Genomic DNA, 19,859 nt, shown 5'->3' with positions numbered 1-19,859 from the left:
TGTACATAACTCTTCAAATGCAAATTATTTCTATTTGTTTTCTTTTAATAACTGTCAAACAAAATTTACTTAGGCCTGTCAACTTATATAAAGTTTATTCATGATTTAAGTTTAAAAGTTAACAGGCCATAACCTATCACTCAGAAAGCGGCAGAGTGCTTGAATACCACATAACAATAAAAAAGAAAAATTTAAATTTTCAGCAAAACCAATGCAAGGACATAACTATCTCCCATACATCCTGTATTACAAAATTTTAATTTTAACTACAATTATGCCTTAAAAATTAGTTAATATTCCTAGAATTGATTTCCTAAACTGTGAGCAAAATATAATTTTAAACAAAGCAAGGACTTGTTATTCTACCAAATATCCTTTTTCTTAGAAACCTTATAAAAATCACTGAAAATAGTATAACACAGGTCAACAGCAAAAAAAGGCTTCACTAACCACTATATAGATTTTATGCTTCTTGGTTACCTAAGTAAAAATATGGATAGATTTTTTTAAATTTTTTTTTCTTAAATTGTGAATTTTTTATATGTTTCTCCACATAATTTATGATTTAGTTAGTCCGATATTATTGAAGTGAACTTAGAAAAATTCAAATTTACATAACCTTTAATCCGTTCAATAAAAGGTTAATCGGCTCAGTAGTTTCGGATTTATATTAACAAATTGAAGCAAAAAATATATTTTTTACTTGAAAATAGCAAATTTTTGTGTTTTAAAATACTCACGAAAAATCGAAAACGGCTGAAATTGTTGAGATTTATTACTTCATCGCAAAGCCACATGTAAGAGAAACAAAATGAGATATTGATCCATAAAAATCGATTGATTCTTTTCGAATTTATTCACAATTAAGTGAATTCGCACATTTTCACAAAATTTTACTTTTTGGTTTGATATATGTACATAAAATTAAGTAGTTTCTTTTTTCGATGGATTGAATTCTGAAAATATTTTCCCCATGTTATATACAATTTTCACATATATATTGCGTTTCAATCGGCTCAATAGTTTCGGAGTTATAATAACAAATTGAAGCAAAACTATTTTTTTAAATGAAAATAGCAATTCTTGTTGTTTAAAAAAAATTATGAAAAATCGAAAACTGAAGAAATTGTTTAAATTTATTGCTTTATTGCAAAGCCACATGTAATAGGAACAAAATGAAATATCTATCATAAAAATCGATGGATTCTCTTCGAATTTATTCACAATTAAGTGAATTCGCTCATTTTGAACAAAAGTTGTATATGTAGTCCAGACCTTCGTTAAATTTATTATACCTATTAAGTCCATAAGCTTCATATTTGGAATGACTACCATGAAGACCTGCTGGTTCAAAACCCCTCAACTATCTCAAAATAAGGAAAAACCGTCACCACCTAATGAAATGTGTAAGAAATTATTAAAATACATAATATCAAGTGTCAACATTCCATTAACTAGTTAAAAGTAGTGGTAGTGACACCATTTATCGAATTAAACTCTGACAGTTTAATTTATTGTCTTTTCAATATTGATTGACAAGAAAATCCGCCTTGTTTCTTCAGAATTTATCAGTTATTTGTTAAAGTATTAGATGTTTAAAAATAAATCTAAGTAGTTGTATTAATATTCATTTATTTGTATGTCGCTGCAGGCTTAAAGGTACTAAATATAATTATTATAATGACAAATATTAATTTTTTAATCTATTGTTATGTTAAAGTATTGCGCATACATAGTTATGTACATATTTAGCTAAAATTCTGGTAAATACAATACATTAGGGTGGTTTACTTTTGTATGCCTTCCACCCAAGATGTATTAACAAGGTGGCGGCGTAACTACAACAATTACAACAATACAAGGATAGTCATTTTTGTTTGTGTAAAACCATGTAAACAGAAATAGATTTTTTAACACTTTTAAATATTTTATGCACATAAAGCGGTAACAAATACTATAAAAATATAAAATAATCTTTTTAATCTTATAACAAATTTTAGAATGTTTGTAAACAAGATTTTGACATTTCATAAGGCAAAACATGAGTAGAGCAAAAAATAGTCAGCTGGCGTTACGCTGCCACCTGGTTAAATATGCCTTGCTTCCACCAAAGTCGACTTTTTAAAAAACGGAAAAAGTCGAAAGGTCGAAAAGTCGACTTTTTCTTTGAGCTATAGAACCCTAGTAATGACCACTCATTACTAAATAATGTATGTGGTAACTAGATGCAACTACCCAAATTCACAAAATTTTTGCTGGGATGCAAGTAAACAATTGAGAGAATTTGGTGTATGAACCATCAGGATCAAACATAGTGTTTTCCATCCAAATTTATATTTTTGGAAAATAATTTAACGATCTCATAGAAATAATATAAAATTTCATAATATAATTTCCATTATCTGTGAGGTTGGCTTGGACTCAATGATATTATGTCAGTATTGGTGTATATTTGGACTTTTCGCTTTTATTTTGAAACATTTGTACAATATAAATGTATTCATAGTAATGGCTAATACATACTTTGAATAATGACATTTTTTCTGGCAACATAAGGATTCCGAGCTAAAAGAACTGCTCATTTTTTGAGGTCAAGAACGAATCAAACTAGTTTCGGATACTCTGTACCAAAATGAAGCATATCCCAGAGAGAGCGTTCTGCTTCAATCGAAACAAATGGTAGTGGACGGGACACGGTCTGGACTATAAAGTGGGTGAGGCAAAACCTCCAAACCACTTCATTATAAATAGATTTTAACACGTTTGCATAATGTGGCCAAGCGTTGTTATGATCAAATATTACGGTTTCATGTCTGGCCGCATATTCTAGGCGTTTTTCGGCAAATGCTCGCTTCAAACGAATCAGTTGCATTCAGTATGCCCTGTGATGATCTGTTCAGATTTCAGCATCTCATAATAGATAGGACCCTTTTTTCCCACCAAATACAGAACATTACCTTAGCACCATGGATATTTGGCTTTGGTGTCGATTCGGCTGGTTGACTGGACTTCACATTCGATCTCTTATGCATCAGGTTATCGTAATGGATCCATTTTTCATGGCAATTAATGATTAGGTGGAAAAATGATTTTCTTTTATAGCATTCAAGCAGCATTTCAGACATACAAAATAGTATTTTAATGTCTTTCTACCCTGCTTTTGGATGAATCCTGCAGATTGCTAACATTTTGATATATCTGGCTTGTTTGACAACAATCTTCATGGAGAAGTGCCTCCAACAAAAGAAGTTTGGCTGGCCCAGGCAACCTTTGTCTTCCATGTCAAAATCTCCACTTCTGAACTGAACAAAGCATAACTCGCACATTTAAACCCATGGAACACATTCACCATAAGCCAGAATATAATTTGACAACCATAAAATTCAATCATAACATGATGCTTTTGATTATGGTTCCCAATACCTCAGATATTTTATATTTAATACCCCTAATAAAGCTGAATAATAGCAATAGAAACAAGTAAGAGAGCTACATTCGGCTGTGCCGCATCTTATATACCCTTCACCAAATTATACTTTAAAATAAAAATTTATTTATTTTTTTCTTTTAATTTTAAAATTTTTTTTTAAATTTTAAAAAATATTTTTTTTTGTTTTTAAAATTTGTTTTTAATATTTAGTGAAAAAAAAAATTCGGGTTAAAAAATATGTTTTCAGATTTTAATTTTTAAATTTTTTTTTAAATTTTAAAAAATATTTTTTTTTGTTTTTAAAATTTTTTTTTAATATTTAGTGAAAAAAAAAATTCGAGTTAAAAAATACGTTTTCAGATTTTGACCCGTTGTAGGTCCAACTTACTATGGTCTTATATACGTCGTTGCAATGGTCTTTGAAATATCTTTCATTAGATATTCATATTGTCTATATTAATGACTTAGTAATCCAGATATAGGTAAAAAATAGGTTAAAACTCGAGGTTGTCAGACATTTGTGGACCGATTTTCTCGATTTTAAATAGCAACCGAGCCGGAAGAAGATATTGATGTATGAATCGTGTATGTAAGTTATTTGGGGGCTTCGGAAAGTTGATTTCAACACACAGTCGGACATGGCTATATCGACTCCGCTATCTATAACGATCCAGAATATACATACATATATACTTAGTGGGGTCGCAAATGAAAAATGTAGAAATTACAAACGGAATGACAAACTTATATATACCCTTGCCACTCATGGTGAAGGGTATAAAAAAATCTAAAACATGCAATCCATTTTTAAACGTAAAAACATGTTTGATTTAACTACCATTAATTATAATGATTTGAAGAGAAGTGTGTGACAAACAATGACGTATAACACAATTCTTTTTTATTTTGAAATGTTTTAATTGCAAACAAGTTTTAAAAGAACTACTCTGAACATTGGCTAATGCATAGTAGATGAACTCAGCAATGGAGTCGAAATTTCTGAGTGTCTTGGACTATAATATTTGAATGATCGTAAAAACACGACTAAAAACACTATCATTATTTTTACTTCCTTCCGTTTGACTTGAACAAACATCAGAAAGCGTACTGGATACGTAATTCTGATAAGTTCTGGTGTAGAATGATGACAAAATTGTAAACTGCATTCTCTGTTTTGAAGAGAAAATAATAAACTATACCAGTGATCATAACTCTTAGCCACAAGGTAGCGAACTTGATCGTTTATTTAACTGTAAACAACACGAACGACAATGTCAACGAAGTTCATAAACAGGTCAAATTATATTAGAAAAAAAATGTTCTTAACATGTTAATATAATCTTTATGCCGACCACTGACCTATACTTAACTAATAACTAAATACGATTTATAATAACTCTTTGTAACCAAAACGAAATGCTTACAAGTAGATTTTAAACCATGCATTACTAAACTACTTATAAGTAATATATACGGTAATATTAAGGCATTATACATATCTTACTGGGAACCTCTCCTCATTCACTTTGTCCACTCAAATTCAATCCCACTTACCTTCCTCTTAAAAGTTGCAATTTTAAATTATTTACCAAAAATTGCTTTTGCAACATTCAGACAGTTTTAAGGGTTAAAAACACAATTTAGTAAGGAGGCATTTAAAGTCACCACATCCCATCATTAGTTTAGTAGCTAAGGGGTCTATGTCCAATGGCCAGCCATAAATTTGTTTATGGAAATTTATTTTTTTAGAATTGTGGCATTCTTTTGCGATAAACATCAATTGTTTAAAAATTAATTATGAGCATTTGCATGAAATATGTCCATTTAAAAGCGAAGGAGTTAGTATGTAAAATTTCTTATAGAAATAAAAGGAGTTGCTTGTAAGTTGAGTCATAGTAATTGCTAGAAGTAATTAAAACATTGAATTGATTTGTTTGGACTTGATAAAATCAGGATAATTGATTGTTATAACAAAAAAGGGAGGTTTTCAATTTGGAAATGTTAGAGTTTGCAATATTTTTTAAGGTTTTAGAAAATTAGTTGTGAAATTTTTAAATAAAATGGTAAATTTGTTACAATTTTTAAACAATTGAAAGCAAAAAGTGTTTACTAAGTACAGGCAAATCCCGGTATAACGAACGATATGTTGTCAGGCCCATTCGTTAAATTGAAAAATTGTTATATCGAGATTTTTTTTAATTTTGGACCACAGGAATGAATATCGCCCAAATTTGTATATCTTTAGTAGTTTTGACTAATTGTTGTTCTGTAGGCTGGCTTGGTGCATTATCCACGATTAATAAAGCCTTCATTGTAAGGGATTTCGATTCTGAAAATGATTCAACTTGTAGAAAATTAAACTCAGGGATAAACATTTAAAAAAACAAATTTTGAAGATTCTAGATTCAACTTAATTTGTGTGAAGATAATTTACAGGAAACGATAAAATGTTTGTTTTTATTTTCTTCAAAATGTTGAGAATTTTGTCATTCCATATTTCATTCATTCATCTAAATTTTTTACTTTTTCTTTCAATGAAATACTTCTACGGTTCCCCATATTTAATTCACGTGAATACTTGCACAATTATAGCCTGTTTCACAATATCGAATGAAAGATTTCGTTCGCATTATAAGCGAAAGAAAGCTGATTTTGGATTCCCTAACTCATGTTTATGTTAGCGCTTAGAATGCGAACGAAATCTTTCATTCGATATTGTGAAACAAGCAATTAAAACCACTATAAAAAAATGACAGCACCTATTATTAAAGAGAGTAACCAATGAAAACGGTACTGTGACGACTTATTTTTACATCTGTTCTGTTCGTTATATTCAACGTACAATATTCAAAATGTTCGCTATATAAGATTATAAATGTTAAAAATTTTGTCGTTTGTTTGATTTTGTTTTTTTTTTCTCACCATATCGAGCATACAATTTTTGAAACATTCGTTACATAAGGTAGTCAATGTTACGAATTTGACCGTGCGTGAAATCGGATTTTCGTTAAAGTGAGATTCGTTATACCGGGATTTTCCTGTAAATGAAAATTATATTGATTCTGTGTATGATACTATTACGAAATTGCACTATCAATTTGCCTGCAATATTCATCATATTTTCAAGTGCTCAAAACTTTTACTTTAAACAATGTTTATAACACGCTGTTATTAACATTGTTTATAAGTATAACAACATTAACATTCTAGAAATATAACATTCTAGTTTTGTACGATTCATGATAATTCATGATACTACTAGAAGATGACAGTGTGTACATAAATAGTAACAGCGAGTTGCAGAGCAGTTAGTGTATTGAAGGCGTCTTTAGACTTAACATCAACTGTATTACCAATGTGATTTAAAGTGTGTAATATAAGTGTATAATATAAATGTGTGTATAAAAAGAAAGTGACCATTTAAATTGTTGTGTTAATTTACATAAAGTCTAGTTACAATATTTAAACCATTTTTATTTTCAATTGATTTTATTTAAAGTTAATAAACCACCGCTTTTAAAAGGTAAAAACGTAACAAAACGTCACAATAAGTCTTATTAATCACATTATCAATCACCCATTACTAAACAACTTCTAAGTAATACAGGTGGTATAGTAGTTTTTTATCATAATTCAATTCTTTCATTAATATTTCCTCTTATTTGGGAAACCCTTGTATTAGTTCATAAACTTTAAATTCCTCAAAATTAAATCACTGGCACTAAATTAATTTTGGCATGAACATGCATTTTTGAATAATTTATAATAAAGTTATAATATTTTCAAACAACAATACATAAATCAATAAAAATAATAACAACAATAACAATAATAACAGCAGCAACAATAACAATAAATATGAACAAAATCAAGAGTGAATTATTGTTGGACAAATAATGGAAGAGTTTTTTTTTTTGTTCTATTTTAAGCCTGTATGAAATGAACAATATTTACATATAAAATGCAATCAAATTTGACAAAAATGTTTCTAAATAAAATTTTATACATTTTTCATTATAATTATGGTTTTATATAGAATTTTTTTGTTTAAATTCATATGTATGGATGGATGTATATACAAACACACGTTAATACTAAACATACATGCATATATATTTGCTTTCTATGGATTTAAAACAATTTCTAAAAATCCAGATCGTAATTGTAAAGTTTTTATTTATTTAATTTGTGTACCCTTCATCATGAGTGGTGGTCAATATGGATTTGTGATGCGTCTTTCATGAGCCCCTCTTCTGATCAATTTCCACTCGTTTTTGAATAATTTTTGAGTAATTTCTAAGTCGATTTTTGTTCATTTTGAAATCATTTTCGAATCATATTTTAGTAATTTTTGAGTCTTTTCTTAGTCTGTTACAATCAAAAACAATAATTCAGGAAACAAACTGCGTTAAATATAATTAAGAAATAAATTTGCAAACAATCATATTTCAAACATCTGAATGATTTTTTTTTTAAATTTTAAAAAATTATTTTTTTGTTATTAAAAAAAAATTTTTTTTAATATTTATTGAAAAAAAGAAAATTCGGGTTAAAAAATAATTTTTCAGATTTTGACCCATTGTAGGTCCAACTTACTATGGTCTTATATACGTCGTTGCAATAGTCTTTGAAATATCTTTCATTAGATATCCATATTGTCTATATTAATGACTTAGTAATCCAGATATAGGTAAAAAATAGGAACAAATCGAGGCTGTCCTGGTTTTTTCCTTATATCTCAGCCACTTGTAGGCCGATTTTCTCGATTTTAAATACCAACCGAGCCGGAAGAAGATATTGATGTATAAATCGTGTATGTAAGTTATTTGGGGGCTTCGGAAAGTTGAATATGCGCTCATTTTCTGATCGTAATTGATACTTTTGTCGGCAGAAAATGGTACTTACCCGCGACTCTTTTTGATGCTTCTTTCATGAGCCCCTCTTCTGATCAATTTCCACTCGTTTTTGAATAGTTTTTAAGTAATTTTTAAGTCGACTTGCTGTTCATTTTCGAATCATATTTTAGTAATTTTTGAGTCTTTTCTTAGTCTGTTACTATCAAAAACAATAATTCAGGAAGAATTTTTGGTCTTCCAACTACGTTAAATATAATTAAGAAATAAATTTGCAAACAATCATATTTCGAAAATCTGAATGATCTATTTATGATTGCTTTACATTTTGTTATTATTTTTAAAATAAATCACTTTTTAATAATTTATAGGAATCATTTTCGAAACATTTTTTAAGCATGCCACTTATTAATCAGTTTTAGGTCAACAAAACTATTCGAAAAAGACTTAGCATGGCGATTAGTCATCCAATAATCTTCCAAAGAAGATTATTAAACAGAAAATACTGAAATACTTATACATTTATGGCCATTATAACAATTTGCCGCTATAGTTAAAGTTAACTTTAAGGGTACCTTTTTCTATTGCTTAAAGTTACCTTGAACTATATCGGCAAGTTGTAATAATGGCCCTTAATATTATAAACCAAATGAGAATTATATCAACTCATTTTAGCACAGCCAACATCTTTTGGCGTATCTTCTAAAAGAGTCTTGTATAAGCCCCTTTTCTAATCAGTTTCGACTTATATATGACAAGTATTTACGAATCATTTTTGAGTCATTTTTACACAGAAAAAATTATATTTCAATTCAAACATTTATCCCATATTGAACTGGTTTCAATTATTTCATAAATTAATGTGCTGTTTTTCTATAGCGAACGAGTACTTTGAGTGGAAATTTAACATGTGTTTTGTTATTGTAACAAAAACAAAATACATGTAAAACGTCAAAGTACTCGTTCGCTATAGAAAAACAGCACATAAGTATTCTAGTATTCATTTGCTCAAAAACAAAATTTCTTGATATTTTCTATTGAATTTTGATTTTTGAATTTGATTATTTTGACAATTGAATATACAATGTTCGTTATTGGTTGAATTTCAAATACAAAAATTATTGAATAGATAATTTTCGTAATTGAAACACAAAAAATAACAAAAATGTGTTTTCAATTACGAAAATTATCTATTATCTATTACCTGATGAGAAGATTCTATATATGTAATTTTGAAATCCGAACACAAACGAAGAAATAGGATAATTTTAAAAATTGAACATTCCCGAGGTGTCCTACTTTGGGGACCCCTGACCCAGCTCCTGACGGGCTGGATCAGGGTTCCCCTTTGCGCATGTGCAATTTCATTAAAATCGGACTAAGGGTTTTTTTCTCATACCACTGTGCAGCCTACAAACAATAATGAAGGGTAGTTAGAATTCGTTTTAACCGCTTGTATCACTAAAACTTGTTTTCATTGAGTAAATTTATTCTTGCAAATATTGATGAACGTAATAAAGTGTGTGAGCGTGTCATAAACACAATTATGTATGAGTATTTTAATATTAAGGGTGTTCACAATATGTTATAGAATCACGACAGCGCAACTAATCTATTAAATGTGGCTTAATTCCGATCTCAAGGTTTGTCTTGAGAATACTATAAAATCATAAAAATGTAATTGATAAAAAATGAGGAATTATCATAACTAAATAAATAATCAGGGTAATTAATGCCTGTTCTCACTTTCACAATATTATCATATTGTTTAATATGCAAATAAAACAATATTATGCATTCTGTTTAAATCTTTTTTTGTATTAAATTTTCTCGAATGTTGATTTTGTCTCTAAACCCAATATTTTAGCGCGCAAACATAAGCACAATTAATAATTGTAAACCACTGTTCGTAGCCAACTGTTATAGCCTCAATTATATATTATTTTAAACCATTTGTAGCCACAAGTATTTTGTTTTAGTCAAAATGATAATAGGCCCTAACAAACAGTTACGCTTATCATGTGTTTTAAAATCTTAAAATTAAATGTTCCCACCGCGAATGCAGCCAGACACTTTATGTTTATATTTTTCCGGTCCATTTCCAGTATTGAAGGTCAATTTCAGAACAAACTCAAAACAATGAGCTATTTCAAAATGACCGTTAAAAACGCTCACCCCATTTAAATGTATGGTTGAGCGTAAAGATTATTTTAGTGATTATTTTAAACCAAATAACAATAGAAATTTAAAATTTATGCTAAAATTAAAATGTATACACACATTTTCATTTTACAAACAAATAAATTTTAAAATTACATATTAATAAATTTAAGTTACACATTAATAAATGGCGAAAGTTTTGACAAGATGTTTTAAATATTCAGAAAAACGTTTTTGTATTAAATTGTATAACATTTTTTGAAGTATAATGCTAATTAGTACTAATCAAAATACAAATAATTTATAATAACAATAGAGCTATTTTGAAGAATAGAAAAATAAATAATAAATGCGGGGGATACCATGATAAACATTTAAATATTGTAGTAGAAAAAAAAAACTTTCTTAAATTCACACTTACGTTTTAGGGGAATTTCATATACTTGGGTATATGACGTTTAACATAAGATTTGTTTTGTTTATTTTGTACATTTTAAAATTCACCATATTTCCGTAAGATTTTCAGCACAATCAATTAAATTTAGAAAAGGGAATTCCATACCAGTAAATTGTGTTTCTGATGCTGATTTCTAATTTACAATTTTTTTAATTGTGGAGAAACCAGATCCTATGAGAACTTTTTTAGCATATACTTATGTATGCACAGTCGAACTCTTATATAACGAACACCCCTTTTAACGAAATATGTGTGCGTATTTCTACGTTTACGTCCAACCTATATTGGATAAATTTTAGTCATGATAAACTTGAAAATGGTTAACAAGTCTCCATTTAGCATCGTTTTAAAAAATTATATCAACCAATTTTGTCTTGGTTTATATAATTTTCTGAAGACCCCAGATATCTTCGGGATCCAAATCTTCAATAATTCTGTCAGACATGCTTTCGAGAAGTTTCCTATTTAAAATCAGCAAAAACCCGAACAAGCTCTATTTATTACGTATTTTTCACCTATAACTGGATTACTAAGTCATTATTATAGACAACTAGTTGACCGCCCCGGCTTCGCCCGGTAGCATTTACTAATATTAGTTCTTCAAGTTTCTCCAACCTACATAAACCTGCCTGGTCTTATTTATTTGCAAATAAAATATGTTAATTTGTACAGAATACTTTAGGCAGCTTTTTTATTACAGTTGACTGGACACAAAAAAAATGTCCGAGTTTTATCGGGTATTTTTGAAATTTTTTTAGCTTTACAAACCATCTCCTGTAAATTTCGAATCAAATAAAAAAAAATCAGCCAAATCGCTCCAGCCGTTCTCACGTGATGCCATTACATACATGGACCATTTCATTTTTATACATATATAGAGATAGAAGATATGGATATCTAATGATAGATATTTTAAAGACCTTTGCAACGACGTAAATAAGACCATAGTAAGTTGAACCTACAAGGGGTCAAAATCGGAAAAAAATAATTTTAACCCGATTTTTTTTACCAAAAAAAAAAAAATTAAAAAACATAAATTTTTTTTTAAAATTAAAAAAATTAAAATAACAATTCGAAAAAAAAATTTTACAAAAAATGAAACTTTGGAAAAAAATAAATTTTGTTTACCTAAAAATATTTAAAATTTGTATTTTGAAATATAATTAGGTGAAGGGTATATATATAAGATTCGAAACAGCCGAATATAGCTCTCTTACTTGTTTCAAAAAAAGTAATGCAAAACTCAATAAGAATTTTTACTGGAATTCAAGCAAATGTAATTCAAGCCTTGAATTATAGTCAAGCAATTGAATTACAGTTGTATTACACTATTTTTCAATAACATTCTCCAATAAAAAGGAAACTTAAATACAAGCCATATGTTTTTATACCCTTCACCTTCGTGAGAAGGTTATATATAAGTTTGTCATACCGTTTGTAATTTCTACATTTTTCATTTCCGACCCTATAAAGTATATATATTCTGGATCCTTATAGATAGCGGAGTCGATTAAGCCATGTCCGTCTGTCTGTCTGTCCGTCTGTTGAAATCAATTTTCTGAAGACCCCAGATATCTTCGGGATCCAAATCTTCAATAATTCTTTCAGACATGCTTTCGAGAATTTTGCTATTTAAAATCAGCAAAATCGGTCCATAAATAACGGAGATATGAGCAAAAAACCGGGACAACCTCGATTTTTAACTTATTTTTTTATCTATATCTGGATTACTAAGTCATTAATATAGACAATATGGATATCTAATGATAGATATTTCAAAGTCCATTGCAACGATGTAGATAAGGTGGACCTACAATGGGTCCACCTTTTTTTTCATAAAAAAATTTTTTTGGCCATAAATTTTTTTCCAAAAAAAAAAAGATGTTAAAAAAATTTTGTAAAAAAACTTTTTTTTAAAAAAATTAAAAAACAATTTAAAAAAAAAATTTTGAAAAACAATTAAAAAAAATTTAATTTTGTTTACCTAAAAATATTTTAAAGTATAATTTGGTGAAGGGTATATAAGATTCGGCACAGCCGAATATAGCTCTCTTACTTGTTTATTTGAAAAATATTTAATTTTTTCGAATATTTTTCAAGTTCAAAACATAATTACATTTGTATTCAAGTCAAATTCCAACAAAATGTTCAAGTGCTTGAATTTTTGCAGCTTTGGTGCTTATTGGGAATGTTCAATAACTATATTCAAATAAATGAAAGTTATTAAAAACAAAAACCGCGTTCACAAGTATTGATTCCTAAATTCTAGATTTTCATATAAAAGACAAATAAGTAGTGTTCAGAAAAAGTCCATTTTTTATATGTAAAACAAATTGGAAATTTTAAAATTATCCCTATATTAATATTAATAACAGATTTATATTTAATTGATTTGAGAAAGTGAATTATAGATATGTAGTCACAAATGATTTCCAAATACTTGAAATATAGTATACGGAATGACAGACTTAAATATGCCCTCCTTCACCACGTTTCGCTTTTAACAGAACAACTTAGAATTTCCTATCTGAGTTAAGAGGAGAAAACGCTCATAAATCTAGAATATGCCAGGAAGGGTAAACGATGAAAATTTGTGATAAAATCTTTAAAAATTAATTATTGTCAGTGGAAATTAAAAACAAGTTAGAATGCAAAATACATTGAAAACTTATTTACGTATCAATCGGTTATTATCTGACTTATTTAATATGATTTTATTTAAAAAATTTATTATACAAACAACATTGCAGAAAATAAACCTTCATATTCAACATGAGAAGATGAACTGGATACATTCTGATTTAATAAGTATTTTGTTTCAAAACATTAATACTGCTAAACAAAATCAAAGCAGAACAAATTTCAAAAATATTTTGATAAACTGCTTATGGAACTCCCCTTTAAAAAACATAAATTTGTAAATTAACAAATTAAGTTTAAACTTAATAGTTTTATAAATCAAAAACTCTAATGCGTCATTTACATGTTTTAAATAAATTATTTAAACAGCAAATTAAAAATCATCAAAAGCAGATTTAAAAATTAAAAATAAATAAACTATAAAATAAAATACTTAAGAATCCAAACCAGAAATTCCCCCTGTTTAATGTTTGAAACATCAAATCTTCTGAAATCCAATTCACGCGATGTTTGTTTTTTAGTTTTTTTTTTGCTGTTTATTTCTTTCTTTAGAGAGTTCGCTGAATGAGAAGAGTCAAGGCAAGTCATGGCCTTAAGTGGCACCTGTAAACAATGAATTACTTGTATTTCAAGATTCAAATATAAATATAAATTGGGATGGGGTTTTTTCTTCATTTATTATGAATTATTTAACACAATTTTATATTTTTTTTGCTACCAAGAATTCCCATAACAAGTTTAACCAGAACCCATCTAAATTTTTAAATTTGATGTTTATTTAATTTTTATTTTTTTTTTTTGTAGGTACGAGTGAACTAACAAACGGTTTATATTGATTTTAGCCAATCATAATTTTCACTGCTCAAGACTCGTGTATACCTACATAAACGCGCACACATGCACGTTTACACTGATAGATACATTTATTTTCAAATTTTTGGTAGTTTATAGAGTGATTTCAGCCAAAAAATTAAGCTCAGATTGTCGATAAACGTTAAACCGTGCGGTAGACTAAAAAAAACAATTGAAACTTTAAACGAGAATAAAATAATATAGCATTTTGTAAAGTGAAAATTTTGGATTTGGAAATTTTCCATTTGTGAAGTGAAACTTAATACGGGGCATAATGTTTTTCAACCCCTTGAATATTGTTTTGGTTGTGGCTTTTTTGGCCATATGTCAACCACAAGGTAAATACAGTAATTTCATGAATATATTTTCTATAAAAGAGGTTAATTCATGGGAATTCTCAAATTGGATATTCAATGATTTTATTAACGGAAATATGGATTTATTATAACACAGTAAACGGTTCTTTTGTGTTCTTTGACACAATCTAAAGTTCTACCAAAAGTTTTCTTGCATTTTACTATTATGGGACTATGATCTTAAATGGTCATATTATGATCTTAATTGATGCTAATCATGGTGACGTTCTGATCATAATATGATCATATAAATCAATATTGTAAAATTTATTGCCCAACTAACTGTTTAACCTTTTCATTTCAGCATCTTACTCGCAATTCTTTCAAAGACAACAACAACAGCAACCGTTTATAGGCAATGTACCCCGTACCGGTTCAGTATCCAAAGCCACTGCTAATGCACAGGAACGTCAAGTGGAACTTGGTAGACTGGAAGCTTCTCGTGGGGTTGTCAATGCCAAAACTGTAACCAAAACTAACGGAGGCTTCGTTAATGGTGGTACCACAACAGTTGCCAAAAGTCAGGCTAAATCGAGAGATGTGAGCTTAGGTCGCTTGGACATAGGCAGTACCCTAACACGTTCTCAAACCAAAACCAACGGAGCAGTGTCGAAAGCTGTAAGCTATGATGTGAATGTGGGCAAGTTGGGAGTTGACACTTCATTGTCCAGAGATAATTTGCGTAATGGTTTAGGTATCAAGCGAGGAAATGATGGTGGTTTAGGTCTCAATTTGGGCTTTTTGAATGTTGATTTATCACGTAACCAACAGAAGCAGCCAGCACAAGCTCTAACTCAAGCTCAAGCCCAGGCTCAGGGAGTGAATGCACAGGCTAAAGCTAACAGCAATTCTCAAACACAGTCCAAACAAATTGGTCGACTTGGAGTTACAAACACCCAATCCAATTCTAATGCTATTAGTCGCACTCAAAATGGCCAGACATCGGCTTCCGCTGGCGGTTTAGCTGGTGGTTCTGCTGCCAACGTTAATAGTTTTGGTCAAAATAGAATTCGTAGAGACCCAAATGCTGGCCGTAATCCAGTTTTTGGCATTCCCCAACGAGTTTTTGGTAGACCAAAGCGCAGAGCCCAATTTATTCCTTTCGCCTATCCCGGCAGTGATTATGAACGTCCCAGACGTCAGTTCGGCAGACCTTCATTTGGTTTCCAACGTCCCGGTGCCCAACGTCCCGGTTTTGGTTTCCAACAACCCAACTTTGGCTTCGGTATGCCTCAAAAGCAAAACGCAAATGCTCAGGGTTTAGCCAACAACCAATTTAATGGTTTTCAACAACAAGCCGGTGCTAATACCCAAAGCAATCAGGAACTGAATGCCAATGGTTTGTTCCAGAATAATGGCGCCTCCAGTATTGGCTCGAATTTGGCTACAGATGGCAGCAGCGGTCAATTAAGTTCAGCTAATGTAAACCAAGAGAATTCCTTTACAAATGGTGGCTCCCAAAGTACAAATAATGCCCAAAGTCAAGGCTTGAATTTCGATAAAAATCAGCAACAGGCTGCTAATGCCAATGCTGGCACAAAGGAAATACAAACCGCCAACGGTGAACGTTATGAAGCTAATGGTGGTTCCCAGTCCACAAACAACAATCAATTTGGCACCTCCAGCAATATAGCCAATACCAATTCGGTGACCTATGAAGAAGGTAACATGCGTGGTTCCCAGGCCGATTCCAGCAGTCAATCGATTTTCCAAGGAAACAATGGACAAAACTCAGCTGCTCAAACTAATTCAAATGTCAATTCTGTACAAGGACCAAATGGTTTTGTCAGCAATTCCGCCAGCAGTAATGCCTCTGCTGTTAGTCGGGGTGGTCAATCGGCCAATGCCAATGCCGTTGCTTCTGCCAACTCCAATTCCAATGCAAACGGTGGCAATGCCTTTTCAAATGCCAACACTAATGCGGGAGCTTTCAACAATGGCTTTGGAGGCTTTGGTGGTGCCCAAGCCAATAGTGGAGCTTTTGGCAATTTCGGTGGTGCCCAAGGTTTTGGCCAATCGGGTTTCCGAGGTTAGAATATTATTTGAAACAAACGAGATTATAGATATTATGCACTGTGTGTATGTGTCACTTAAACTACATACGAAAACTGTTTAAATTATTTGTACACAATAAAATGTTAATTATTTTTTTTATATACTTGTATTTGTTTGTTTATTGTTGTGGTGTGATTTCTTTTTTTTTTATTTATCACTTAAGCATTTGTTTGGCACATAATTGTTGTATTTATTTAGCTATTTTAGTTCTTAAACTGTATTAGAACAAGTTTAATTAACTTGTTTATTATACAATGAATATAAATTTAAGTGTATTGCACCATATTGTATTGTAGTTCATTCGCACTTATGGTTATACATTAATAAGGCATGATTTTCTTGTTTTTGAGATAAACATCGCTTTGCAGTAGCAATATATCCTGAGTTCTGATGAACTGTATACCAAAACATATCAAAACTTACTACAAAGTTGATCATGAGATACAAATAAATACAGTAACACAGATTTACAAATGTTAATAAATGTTTGAATCAGAATAGGCAAAAATATTACCCTAAGGGCCATTATTACAACTTGCCTTTATGTTCTTAATAGTAAAAGTTAACACTAAGGGTACCTTCCACTATTAGGAAGAGAAGTTGTAATAATAGCTATAAGTAAATGCGGTATTAAAAGGTTTTTGGATACATAAATCTCTCAGAAATATTTCCTATAATAAAAAAAAGCTATAAGAAGCGGTCCTTATATATCAACAATAGCTCTAAAAGCTATCAAATATTCGAATTCTTCACGGTCTTTCTATAACGAGTGCTCTGATGAACAAATGAAGACAAATTACCGGTTTTTTAGATCGGCTCGGTATAGGTAGTGTTTTACCGACATAATTTTAATGGATCCGACTTAATTTAATCCGACTTAATTTTAATGGATGTTATTTCTCGATATGTATTAGTATTATTTAACTAGACTCAAGTTAAAATAATATTACTTCGGAAAAAATATTATTTTTCACATAGTTTATGTTGAATTTGAAACCTCATAAAAAATGATATCGTAATAATATTAGGTTATAAAGATTGTTATGTTTTTAATGAATTACAGAAAACATAAATTTTAGTATAATTTTAAATTTTTTTCAAATTTTTTTAAAAAAAAAAAATTATTAAAAAAATTTTGTTTTCAAAATATGTATTATTTTTTAATTTTACTCAAAAATTTAAAAAAAAAAAATTTTTAATTACAGACCCGGTATATCGAACGAAAAATTCATTATATAGAGATGTTTTTTTTTAATTTTTCTATTTTAGTATTTAACTAAACATATGTCGTTTTGATCCCTGGTTGGATGAGCGGTGTGATGAATATCGTCAAAATTTGTATATCTTTCGTAGTGTTTACTAATTGTTTTTCTGGAAAATTATTCAACCTGTAGAAAATTAAACTCAGGGACAAACATTTAAAAAAAACCGATTTTGAAAATTCCAGATTCCACTTAATTTGTGTAAAGATAATTTACAGGAAAAACTTAGTTACGATATAATGTTTGTTTTTATTTTCTTCAAAATACATGTTGAGAATTTTGTTATTCTATATTTCATTCATTCATCTATATTTTTAGTTTTTCGTTCAATGAAATTCTTCTACGGTTTCCCATATTTAATATCGAGTGAAAAATTTCGTTTGCATTCTAAGCGGAAGAAATTTGATTTTGGATTCCCTAACTTCATGTTTATGTGAACGAATCAGTTTTCTTTCGCTTAGAATGCGAACGAAATCTTTCATTCGATATTGTGAAAATAAGCAATTAAAACCACTATAGAAAAAATTACAGCACCTATTATTAAAGAAAGTAACCATTGAAAACGGTACTGTAACATCTTATTTTCTTATTTCTACATTCTTTACTACTTTTGTTTTTTATACTTTCTGTTCGTTATATTGAGCATATATAAGGTTGTCAATGTTAAACATTTCGTCGTTTGTTTGATTTTGTTTGATTTTTCTCATCATTCGTTATATCGAGCATACAATTTTTGAAACGTTCGTTATATAAGGTGATCAATGTTACGAATTTGACCGTGCGTTAAATCGGATTTTCGTTAAAGTGAGATTCGTTATACCGGGATTTGCCTGTATTAGTAAAAAAAATTGTATGACAAAAAAAAATTCGGGTTAAATAATATCTTTCCCGAAAGGTCTTGCCACTCAAGGTGAAGGTTATAAAAAAATTATTATTTTCGACCATGGGGCAGGATCAAAATTTTTTGGATATAAATCTGGCATTTCTAAATGGCTGGTCCGATCGGGATAAAATTTAACGTGGGCATAGCTCAAGGAGTATTCGAGTTCAAGTTATTAAAATGTTCCTTACAAATGCTCTGGGCGGCTCAAAGTAGTGTAACTTCGACATGAACAATTTTTAAACACGTGCCATTTTTTTGTTTCTCATCCGATTTCAAAGATTTTTATATTTTTGCTCGCGTGTGCTATTAATCTCTTATAATTTCCGAGTTATAGGCATTTCAAAATTGAAATTTTTAAATTTTGCCATACTTTGGTCCGCTTTTTTAAAAATATAGGGAGTACTTTTGTACCAAAGGGACTCGTTAGTTAGTTAGACAACTACATTGCCAATAATATACAAAAGATTTCAGAGCAATATCAATTATAAACATATCAAAACTTAAACAATTTTTAATTTAAAAATTAAAAAAATAATAGATTTTTTTTGTTTTTTTGATGTAACTCTTTTTTTATTAAATAAAAACTTTTTTTAAGAACATATGAGGAGCCGTAGAACAAAAGGTACTTTTTCGCATCTTTTCAAAAATTGTTTTTTTAGTATTTTTATAATATTTGGATTGAAACTTTCTAGAAACAATCAAGTCAGCAACATTTTTTCTAAAAAAATTTGTGCTTAACAAAACGTACAACACTTGTATAAAACGATAAAAAAAATTATTTAATTTCGATGTGTAATTTGTTAATATATTAGATCAGGATTAAAAACATTCATTTAAAATAATATCGTTAAAAAAAAAACAGCATAAAAACACACTTTTTAATTTTGTTTTTAACAAAACGTACTTTTTTC

The 19,859-nt window shown here is 29.4% G+C and overlaps 1 protein-coding gene across 1 annotated transcript; it reads left to right on the top strand.

The window, feature by feature from the left end:
• The first annotated feature begins 14,525 nt into the window (after positions 1-14,525).
• On the top strand, positions 14,526-16,906 carry LOC135958781 (uncharacterized). Its single transcript, XM_065509678.1, has 2 exons — positions 14,526-14,730; positions 15,053-16,906. Exons 1-2 carry the CDS (start codon positions 14,667-14,669, stop codon positions 16,780-16,782), a joined length of 1,794 nt encoding a protein of 597 aa, XP_065365750.1. The 5' UTR covers positions 14,526-14,666; the 3' UTR covers positions 16,783-16,906.
• The last annotated feature ends 2,953 nt before the right edge of the window (positions 16,907-19,859 follow it).

This window comes from Calliphora vicina, chromosome 4 (genome assembly GCF_958450345.1).
Source record: "Calliphora vicina chromosome 4, idCalVici1.1, whole genome shotgun sequence".
In the NCBI taxonomy this organism is placed as follows: Eukaryota; Metazoa; Arthropoda; class Insecta; order Diptera; family Calliphoridae; genus Calliphora; species Calliphora vicina.
Note: the sequence above shows the minus strand (reverse complement) of the source record. Positions and strands in the feature narration are given on the sequence as shown.

What these genes read in the sequence shown, in the direction of transcription:
- LOC135958781 (XM_065509678.1), top strand. Translation starts at nt 14,667, where the DNA reads ATGTTTTTCAACCCCTTGAATATTGTTTTGGTTGTGGCTTTTTTGGCC. An exon ending in GGCCATATGTCAACCACAAG is followed by an intron (nt 14,731 to 15,052) that starts GTAAATACAGTA and finishes TTTTCATTTCAG; the next exon opens with CATCTTACTCGCAATTCTTT.